General features: G+C 24.7%; 1 protein-coding gene across 1 annotated transcript; it reads right to left on the bottom strand.

Moving 5' to 3' along the window:
- Positions 1–1,605: 1,605 nt before the first annotated feature.
- Positions 1,606–7,292, bottom strand: LOC107417300 (wax ester synthase/diacylglycerol acyltransferase 4). The gene is made up of 5 exons (XM_048471214.2): positions 7,026–7,292; positions 4,750–5,322; positions 4,014–4,367; positions 2,321–2,458; positions 1,606–1,996 (listed from the first exon to the last, which is right to left on the bottom strand). The coding sequence occupies exons 1-5, from the start codon at positions 7,221–7,223 to the stop codon at positions 1,856–1,858; spliced, it is 1,404 nt and encodes a 467-aa protein (XP_048327171.2). The 5' UTR covers positions 7,224–7,292; the 3' UTR covers positions 1,606–1,855.
- Between the last annotated feature and the right edge of the window lie 4,520 nt (positions 7,293–11,812).

Genomic DNA, 11,812 nt, shown 5'->3' on the forward strand with positions numbered 1-11,812 from the left:
TTACCTCTACCATCTCGTTTTCACTTTTTTTTTTTTTTTTGCAATGGAGGCTTTATAGTTTAAAATTTTCCAATTAAAATTCTGAATTTTCAATTTTGTAGCAAATGTATAACAGTTACTAACTATGACCTTTACCAATAAAGTTTATATATATATATATATATGACAACTTAATTGATTACTTTATAAATTCAAATTGTAAACACTTTATATCCGATCTTCTAAAATAACTAAAAAATTATAAAAAATATTGTTTATCTGATTTAAAGTTTAAAAAATTGATATTGATAGAAAAATTAAAAATTAAAAATATGAAAATATCCAAAAAATATTAAAAATTATTAAATATAGATAAAAACTCATAAAATTATATAAATTGATGAAAATTTATTTTAAAAATAAAATTTTTTATTTAAATGTTTGAATTAGTCTATTCAATCAATTAATTATCAAATTGACTATAAAAATTACAAAAATATTGAATGGATATTATATTTTTCTAAAATCAATTAATTTCTAATAAGCATTAATGATTATTAATATATAATTGCTAATAAGAAATATGCAAAATATGATATATAAAATTATTTATTAATATTTAATAAAATTATTTATTAATTAAGATATATATAAAATAATTATTACATTTATATTATATTTCATAAACGTCATCTCAATACAGCATAAACCTTTTAATGGTTAAAAATTATTAGTTTTTTTTTTATTTTCATTTTAAAATATGATATATGTGAAGTAATTATTAAAATATTTTCTTTAATAATTTTATATGTAATTTTTAATATGCCAACCATATGGATCTTGTGTTAAATATGACTATACTTGATGATAATCATTATTAGATATCGATTGACTGTATGCACAATTATAAATTTAGTTTACACAATTTTTATTTATTCTCTAATTTTTATCTACTTTATAATATTTATGTAAATATTAAAATTATTATTGTAAAAAAATAATAATAAGTAGGTAGACTTGTGACTTATAACACTATTTTTTTCCTACAAATGGGATAAGTAGACTTGTTTGATAAATTTTAAATGTGAATTTTATATTTTATTTGCTTAATTTTTGTAAGGTAATTAAAAGGTAAAAAAAAAAAAAAAAAGAAGCTATCAATAAATTTAGTTGAGTAAAATGTTTTACTAAACATCAATAATATTTATAAAGTTTTTAACAAAAAATTAAAAAAATTAATTTAATTAATATTTTCAAAATTTCTGCTTTAAAATTTATAAGGAAATTATGAAAGAATTAATGTAGATATTTTAATAAAAACTTCTATAGAAATATATTTTAATAAAAACCTCTATAGAAATTATGAAAAAATATAAAAAATTTTATAGATATTATAAAAATTTTATCAATTTTTATTTGAGATCTAAATTTCCTTTCTATTTGTTGGAAAAACAAAATTTCTATAATTTTTTTTTTTTTTAAACCTTGACTTAGCCTTGCATTCCGGTGATAAAATTTCCCCATATATAAATGGAACTATACACCCAATAATAATAATAATAATAATAATATCAACAACAACAATAATAATATTGATAGGTACATATATAAATACAAATATATATATATATATATATGTATGTATCCATATATAGAATTGCACATTTATTTTATAGGGGAAGTTTCACGGTCTACCTAGAATGTAAAATAATAACAATGTATTGAAATTATACGTCTTAGCAAATATAATGGGGCGTGAAGCGTTCATCGTGAAGCAATCCAATATATTTTAAGGAAACTAATTTATGCCTGACGTTTTATCTTTCAAAAGCTTGTCCTATTATTCATTTGAAAAAAAAAAAAAATCCTAGTCCTTTTAAGAGTTTTGTGCTGCTTTGAAGATGGTGTCAAAAGCTTTTTCCATGCATGACTTGAACTTCTGCAGGTCTATGTGCCCTTTAGCTCCAAAGGTAACGTTCAGCTTCCCCATGTAACTCACAATGCTTATATCCAGGTCCTACAAAATCCCACAATAATATAAAATAAAAACCTATCTAGCTAATCAAAAATTAATATAAAAGCAACACACACACATCAAAAAAAAATTTCCCAAAAAAAAAAAAAAAAGAACACACAAAAATGATATACATGTTGTTAATGATTAAAAAAAAAAAAATTCCCAACGATTGGCCGGTTTAACGGATAATATAAAACCATTTTATTAAAAAATTTAAAATTAAACATATGTAAAGTATGTATTTTAAACTTTTGAAACACAAGTATACACAAGCATCAAATAAAAATAAATAAATAAAAATAAATTGGGATTCAATTTATGTACCTCGGGTGTCCCAACTAGGGAATAATATAAGCCCTTAACCGGATGATTAGCCAAAGCCATCTGTTCCACCGGACCAATTATATTTGAGATAACCATGCTTGCATTTGTCACTGTGCTGTATATAAACTTTGCCGCTGCCTGGAATAAAATAATTTTCATATTTATATAAATTCAGATAAAAAAAGATTATTTTATTTTCCCTTTACTTTTGTTGTCCTTGGGGAAACAAAAAATTATGGGTTTCACACAAGGTTTTAAAAAACTGATATCAACCAAAAAATCAAAAAATATAAAATATAAAAATATTCATGAAAATATAAAAAATTATCGAGTATCTATAAAATATTATAAAATTGATTGAAACTAATGAAAATTTATTTTAAAAAATAAAAATTTTTATTGAAAGTTTTGGATTAACTTATTTAATTAATTAAATATCAAACTAACTATAAAAATTACAAAACTATTGGATGAATTTTATGTTTCTTTTAGTTAATCATGTATTATAAGCATTAATGATCATAAATATATTATTATAAAAAAATTTAAAAAATATATATTTGATAAAACTATTTATTAATTAAAATATATAAAATAATTATTAAAATTATATTATATGTCATAAAATATTATCTCAATATCATATAGAATTTCTATATGGATGAAAATTATTAATCTCTTTTTCATTCTCATTTTGAGATATAATATATGAGAAGTAATTATTAAAAGTTATGTTTCGTTCATAATTGTGTATGTAATTGTTAATATACCTATTATATTAATTTTGCATTAATGTGACTATATTATTTTATAATCATTATGTGATATTAGTTGACTGTATGTAAAATTATTATTTTCTTATAGTTGACCTTGAGACAGTACCAATGAGTTATGGCTTAATAACATTCTATAAGCATTTTATCAATTCATTTAACTCTATTTGCAGTGAATATATTTCATGTACATTTTTATAATATTTATCTACTTTATTATTATAATATAATATTTATCATTTATTTTACATGTATATTTGTATTTTTGTTTATATTGTAATTTATATCTACTTTATAATATTTATAGAAATATCAAATTTATTATAGGAAAAAATATAATGGATAATTAGATAATTAAACATAAATAATATTTAATAAATTTTTTGAAAAAAATAAATAAATTTATTATAAATTTTCACAGAAATTATAAAAAGTTTCATAAAAACTTCAAAAAATTTCATGAAAATTATGGATTTTTTTTTTTACAAAACTGTGATAAAATTCACGTGGATATCATATAGAAATTTCAATGGAAATCTGTAAAAAATTTTGAAATTTAACCCTTTCTAGTTGAGACTAGAATTTCATATCCATCCTTTGAAAAAATGAAATTTTGACGATCATTTCATGTTTTTAAACCTTGTTAATGCTAAACTAATAAAATATGGATCATTTGATAAACTAGGCAAGCTGGATTATTTTAAGTTAGTCCAATCACATTGGGCTACACTACATTCGTTCATTTATGTTTTTATAAAAGAGAAATATGGTTATATTAGGGGACACTTATAATGAGTACGATATCAAATTAACATAGTTATTCACTATAACTTACTCATTATAAGTATCCTCTAATGGTAATGGGTTAGAATTAAATTTGATATGTAGTTTAAAATTAATTAATGAGCAAAATTACCCACCTCATAGCCTTTGAATTTCTTCACCATCTCCAATAGCCTGCCGTTGAGGTAAACAGATAAAGATTTTCTCTTTCTCCCGATTACTTTTTGGGTATACCGAACAATATCCAATGGATCTGAAAATTGATCATCTGTAAATTTGGGAATTGGTATATGCAAAAAAGCAAATCGATTTCCCCATGGCGTCTTGGAATCAGGTTTCATCATCTCATTAACAGAAGCATAATCCATAAGCATCCTTGTATTCAGCAACACAATTGCTGTGCAATTCGAGTTTGTTGATTCTTTGTTAATCTCTTGCATGTATAGTTGAGCGCCAAAGAGTATTATCCCACAAATCACGTCGTTTATTGTCTGTCATGTTAAAATAGAAATTAATTAATTCAGCTATTAATACAATATTAATTAACAAAATAAATTAACGATTTAAATAAGATAATTTACAAAGTTTTAAACAACCATGCAAGCATGCATTCAAATAGTTCTATTTGCTAAAAAAAGGCATAATACTAATTAAAGGAAAAAATTGACAAAATTATATATATATATATATATTCTCCTATCCAAATTCTACATTAACATAAAGTTTAGAAATGGTTTATAAATCCTTATAGGCTCATTTATTAGCACTTAGAAGCACCTATTAGTGTTAGGTTATTCATAAACATTAATTTTAATTCAAGATTATAAATAGGAGCCTCATTTATATATTACATTGAGTTAGTTATAATCTTACAACTGCAAGCTTATTCTTGATTAACTTCACTTGATCGAGAGAGAACGTCATGGTAGTTAATATTGTTTGCTGAAATTCAACTCCAACATAATTCCCAGACCTTATTGGTGATTGATCATCTTTTAAAAAGTTGCTCTTTATCAGACTCCAACCGAAATCTGGTATGGTATATAATATTGAAGAGAAAATTTGAGGCAGATGCTGAATTATGCTTCTATTTCTTTTAAGTTTGGAGCTTTGGCGTGTAGGAAATGTTGGTGGAAGAGAAGGATTTTCAGCTCTTTGTAGACAAGAAAGAAGAGCACCCATTAGAGAGTAGCCATCGCCAAGTGCATGGTGAAACTTGAATATGATATTACCAGCTGCTTTACTAGTTGGGTATTTTACCATATGAATTTCCCATAGAGGTTTGTTTTGTGGAAATTTTTCAATAGCTATCTTCGATAAATATTCATCAAGATATTTGTCATATGATTCTGGTGAAAGTCCTAAGAGAAAATTTGGGAAATTTAAATGATCTTCAAGCTTCACTTCCACATTCTGCCATTGTTTGTTTCCATTGGAATCCTCAACCTGTTATGTACGACTTTTATTAGTTAATTCTTTGAAATGACCATAAAATAATAATAATAATAAGAAGAAGAAGAAGAAGAAAAATCTAAACTAAACTAAAAGATGAACCAAACCTTATGTAAGTATATGCATGTTTTCCTTATTTAATATACTATTTGAGTATAGCTCATTTAGTGTTTTGATTGGATGATTTCATGTTAAAGATATATGTGATATTAAACAAGATCGTATTAAAGATTAAAGTAGTTTGTCAAAAAATGAAAAAAATTACACACAACAACTCAAATGTATAGGTGAGATTACTTAATAAAAAATGTATGGGTGAGATCTTTGAAGGAGAAAGTACGTCGACAAATTAAAATTATCCCTGATTAAGATTTGTGGGCAACACTAAAATTAAGAATATTCAATATATATATATATATATATAACTTTACAAATTTATGAATTAAACAAAGCATTTTAAGGAAAACATGATTTATGAATCAAATAGGGTTATATGTTGCACATGTAACCTTTAAATCTGATTTTTTTAGTTTCTTTTCAAATTTTCTCATTTAAAAAATTTTTTTAAAAAATTTGAGAGCCCAAAAACAACATATCAAATATTTTAAAAAAATTCCAAAAGTCAAAAAAGTATTAGGTGGTAAAAAAATATTTTGAGGGCATAATAAAAATACCAAATGTTCAAAACAAATTTCAAGATCATACAAAATAAATCAAATAGTGAAAAAAATATGAGAGTCCAAAAAAAATCAAATGGTACAAAAATTTTGAGAGCAATATAAAAATACCAAATGATAAAAAAAAATTGAAGGTTCAAAAAAATATCAGATATTTAAAAAAAATCCGAAAGATCAAAAAAATATCAGATGGTAAAAATTTTTTTCGAGAGCATGATAAAAAATATCCGATATTCAAAAAAACTTTTGAGGGCTCGATAATAATACTAAATGTTCAAAGAATTCCAAGAGTACAAAAATATTAGATGGTTAAAAAAAATTCTAAGTGCTAGAAAAAAAACGCCAAATATTCAAAAAAAAAATTCAAGATAAAAAAAATTCAAATATTTAAAAAATATTACATGGTAAAAAATTTTTGAGAGCACGATTACCAAATGGTTAAAAAAAAAAAAATACCATGTGGTTAAAAAAGTTTCAAATGCTGGGAAAAAATAACAGAATAAAAAAATTCCTAAAGGTTAATAAAAATACCAAATGTTTTTTGGGTTCTAAAAATATTTTTGAACATCATTTTTTTTTTCTGGATCTTGAATTTTTTTGAAAATTTTAAATGAAAAAATCTGAAAAATAAATAAAAAAAATATGGGAGCCACATGCACAGAACATGATTCCTATTTGACGGACCTATTTAATTTTAACTAAGTTGTACTAATTTGTAACAATTTTGAAAATAGGAATATCAATGTGGCAAATTGATTTTAAAGCCTTTAAAACAAAATTAAGTGATTTTAGAGTACATAAAAGTGCAAGTATTGCTTTTTTTTTTTCCCTAAATAAATTGGTCAAGTCTCATAATTCAAATTTATATATATATAAAATTTTTACACGTATAGAAACAGTAATACAATTCTAAATAAATAAATAATGAATCTGCCCCCCCAAAAAAAAAAAAAAGAATTGTATAATAATCTTATTGAAATGAAAGAAGTGAAGAAAAGAAAAGGGAGTGGAAAAGCACACCATGATTGAAGAGAAACGTGGGTTGATGGGAAGCAAAACACCACAAACCAAAGACATAGCTTGCGAAATATCAATAGTAATGGGAATCTCAATTTCCAAAACAGCAAGAATTGAAACGGATAACACTGAGTTGTTCAAGAACTCCCCTGTTGGACTCACTGGCTCTAACAATATTCTTTCCTCTCGAAAATCCTCCATTCTATTCTCTGGTTTTTTCCACAATAGTAATGTTAAACTCCCTCACGTTAGTCAGCACCTTTTGCGTTGTTTATTCTAGCTCGTCACCTATTTAAAGGAGGATGTGTCTTCCCACTTAATACTCTGTCCTTCAATACACAAAAGTCGATCAAATGAAACAAACTATATTAATGCTGGTCGGTCGCTTTCTTTCTTTTATTGATAAGACACAACATGGGACGAACGATGGGCTAATGTTGAGAAATTATTCATTAAGATGGATTTACCAATCTTAGTTATAGACCATTCAATTAAAGATCGCCAACTCAGTAAAATTTAACAGTTCGTCTATACATCCACATCATCAATCTATTATTGGTAATTTTTTTACTAACAAATCAATTTGCTTAATTCTAGTATGTTTAACATATTTAATTTCCTTTTAAGGATAACTCTTGTTTTAATTTAAATATTTTTGAAAGATGATTACATTAAAAGCAGAGAGATGTCCAAAAAATAAAATAAATAAATAAATAAATAACAGACAAACATATAGTAGAAAATTTATTTTGCATAACAGAAACTAGTGCAAATATGTATATTGTATAATACCTCCTTATACAATCTATATATATATATACATATATTACATATAGGTATTATATATCATACAAAAAGTTCAAGTATTATACCAAAAAAAAAAAGCATGTACTTTAAGCATGCAAAATATAATTTGATATATATATATATATATATTGGTTAAATGTTTAGGGTTTTTTTGGACAACAAAATGTTTAGATCAAAATAAAAGTATTCTTTATAAAAAAAATATTTTTTTGAGTGAAAATTCTTGATAAGAAAATTGAATATGTTTAACATGCAATAATTAAGCAAAATTATTTTGTTATTAAAAAATTCTCAATTTTACATTGATTATATGGATCTACATATATATATATATAGGTGATTTGTTAAATCTTAATAAGTTGGCAATTTTTAATTTAAAATGGTGGTATAAGTTGGCAATTTTTAATTTAACATGCCTACCACCTCAACTATAGACCCATCCTATTGAATAATTTATGGGGGTATATTTATCATTTCGTAAATATTTAGATTAAAAAAAAAATACGTCTAAACTACTAAACTTACAAAATAACTAGGATTCTATAGTCAAATTTATTTGAATTGTCAAAATTTAAATAGATTAGGAATACTAATTAGAATATTTTCTAGCCCTAAATAATATTTCTATTTATTTAATTTATTTCCTATTGAGCCATAATTTAATCTTGCAAAAGAAGCTTAATCCGTCATAAAGGTAAGAAGAAATAATGATTTTACATGTTTATTTTATTTATTTATTATTATTATTATTTTTGTTTCTGATGGAAAGTCTAAAGTCTCTTTTAATAGACTGTTTGAAAGGTCTTTTGCTGTTGCCACACCAATGCCTCCAAAGACTTTATGTGTCACCACTAGTGACCTCAAATGCAACCTCAAATCTGAAGACAACAATCATGCATACATATAATGCATTCGTCAAGTGCCAGTAGCGAGATTAATGGAGATCTAATAAAATTCAAAAGATGAAAGATTTTTTGTGGAAAGAAGACAAGGATAAAAATCTCAGAATCAACTTCCAATCTATCTAAGCTGTATTTATTTTGCTTTCTAGGAAAATGCAAGTGCTACTCTATTTGGACACTTGATAATGAAAAGTTCAACTGCTATGATGATGCAACCAGTTAACAAAGACAAAACGAAAATATGCGAAGTGGAATGGATGACAAAAATGAAATTAAGAACCTAACTACAAGGGTTAAAATCTAGAAGCAATGGATGGTGGAATGAGGATCCTAAAATTACTAAATATGGTGTTTTTGTCATATCTGTTCTTGGATTAATAAATGTTGTAATAATCATCAAAATAAACTAGATTTTTAACCACAAATGTTTGAAAAGCAATATCAATTCTATTAAAAGTTGGTTATTGAAGAAGCCCTATTAAAAAAAATAGTTAGGCTATTGGAAAAATAAGAAGGCCTGGCTATTTGGAAAAAAAAAAAAAAAAAAAAAAAAAATTGGCCACTGGACCAAGCTTCTTTTTCACCATGCCCCCCACACCATCCATTGACCAAGTTATTTATCTACCTTCATCAACCAACATTGCATTTTCTATTTATTAGCTAAAACTAACCCTTCTCGTACTCATCATCAAACAGCTTTTTAAATGCCCAGTAGCTGACAATATCCCAACATCCACTGGTCAACAAAATTTTTAAACTGGATCGAACAAAAATTTATATTTTTTATGGTCCAAACACAACAATCGTTCACCCTTGTCAAACTCACCATCAAACAACTTTTTAAAAGCCCAGGAGCTGACAATTTCCCAACATCCACAATAATTGTACATACATGTTATTGAAAAACTTTGTTTTCATACCAACAGCTATCCATAAGGTAATAAATGGAGGTAGGAGGTAGGAAAACATTATTTGAGCTGCCAAGCCATAAATTCTCATTTTTCACACGCAGGTTCCCATTCTAAATCGCACGGCTCTCCATGTGCATCAATTTATTGGTTGTGTATCATTGTTTACTTACTATTCTCAACGTGAAATTATGTTATTAAATTCAAATAGGTTTGAATTAATAATTTGCCATATATCTAACTGATTTAATTACCAGAGTTTTCTAGTTGAACGGCTAGAAATAGAAAGTATTCTTGTTCATTTATATCATCCAACTTATGAAGAAAATAAAACTATATATATTTTTTTATTTTACGAGTTAAATATACATACATAATTATTATATATCAGTACTTCTAACCATATAAGGATATATATCTTGAATACGTATACAAATTACTATGGGTGTGGTAAACTAATATGGACACCAAAAATAAAGCTCATATACTTTCATGCTAATATAACTGGATATTACCATTATGAGTTCATTTTCCCCTCTATATCAATGTCTCTTTGATTAAATAATTGGACGTACCCTTATGGTTGCATTTACCGATCCATACAAATATCTCATTAAATTATGTAAAAATTATCAATTTATCTGAGTGCTTAAATGTCATTTGTTAAGTTGAAAGTTCGATTTTAAAAAATTAATTTAATAGGTTAATTTAATGAGTGAAATAATTTTAAAAATTTATATAATTTTAAAATTTTCAATCCATGTGAACTCTGTTAGCATGTTCTGACAAAGACTAGCTATGCTTATTTATAAAATAAATAAATATACTGTCGGTAGAATAATTTTTTTATATGAGATGGTTACAAAATTCAAATGAAATTTATAATTATATCTACAATATACAATATTTATTTATTTATATATTTTTTAAGAAATCTACAAATGCGTGTGCAATTTGAGACCTCAGCTGCCGGAAGGAAGCGCTTCCGCACAGATGCCTAATGATTGACGTGTCAAATTACATTCAAATAGTGTATAGATAAGTACGATTTAAAAGTACTACCCAAAAAAGGAAAAAAAAAAAAAAAAAAACGATTTACATTTACAAGGGATCCAAAAAGTCCAGTATCTCAACTACCACGTTATTATGAACTAGGAATGTCAATTTAGTCCGTATATCTTAAAAACTGCGGTGCAACATTTTTAATATGGTGTTTTTTTTTTTTTTTTTTTTTTTTTTTTTTTTTTTTTGTAAAAAGTAGAACCGTTTAAGGCCTGGGTTGAGGGCGGATCAAGATTGAAAAATAAAGGATCCAGCAGAATCCAATCTGTATATATTTATTATTTTTTTTTCATATTTTATATATATGGATTGTTATATTTTTGAAAGATGTATTTTATTATAATTATAAATTTAAATTTTGATATATTTTATTATATTTTTATTATATTTTAATTATATTTTAATTATTTTATTTATAAAAAATTTTTTGTATAAATTTTTTTAAAAAAATTATATCAATTATAAAAAAAGATAAACAAAACACCCCCCCTCTGGGTCTTCAATTGGAAAATCCCTACCCTTGCCTCGCTTCTAAAGAAAAAAAAAAAAAAAAAAACGGCGGGGACAAGGGCTTGATTTTGAAAATCAACCACATCCCATCTCGTTTACATTCATAATTATGATTGTCTCTGAGGAGAGCCTAGAATAATAGCCACTGTTTGCTCATATAATAGGTTGCATTTGCAATGAAATTTTCATTAATTTTGTTTATTTAATTTTTTTTTACCACATCAAATCGATAGGTAGTTTTTTAAAAAATTTCTCTAATAATACTATTTAAGAAATTTGTTATGATGACATAGCAAAAAAAAAAAAAAAAAAAAAAACAGAAGCTATCTAACACACATTTTATTTATAAAAAATCAGTTAATTAGTATGAGTTATAAATTCAGTCTGTTTTCTCTTCTCTCTCTCTCTCTCCATCAATTCATGACTTTTCTCTCTCATCTCTCCTTCCATCTCTTTTTCTAAATATGTCAAATTATTCTATTTTAAATTTTAAATATGATTTATTACTAAAACAAATTAAATATACACTATTTTTTAATAAATATTATACTACCCAAGTGTCAATACCTTCTAAATTATTAACCACATAAACAATAAAAAG

The sequence above is a fragment of the Ziziphus jujuba genome, chromosome 4 (assembly GCF_031755915.1).
Source record: "Ziziphus jujuba cultivar Dongzao chromosome 4, ASM3175591v1".
Taxonomy (NCBI): Eukaryota; Viridiplantae; Streptophyta; class Magnoliopsida; order Rosales; family Rhamnaceae; genus Ziziphus; species Ziziphus jujuba.

Coding starts and splice junctions, on each gene's coding strand:
- LOC107417300 (XM_048471214.2), bottom strand. CDS start 7,223: ATGGAGGATTTTCGAGAGGAAAGAATATTGTTAGAGCCAGTGAGTCCA. Junction 5,323..7,025: donor CACGTTTCTCTTCAATCATG/GTGTGCTTTTCC, acceptor CGTACATAACAG/GTTGAGGATTCCAATGGAAA. Junction 2,459..4,013: donor AGAAATTCAAAGGCTATGAG/GTGGGTAATTTT, acceptor ATTTTATTCCAG/GCAGCGGCAAAGTTTATATA.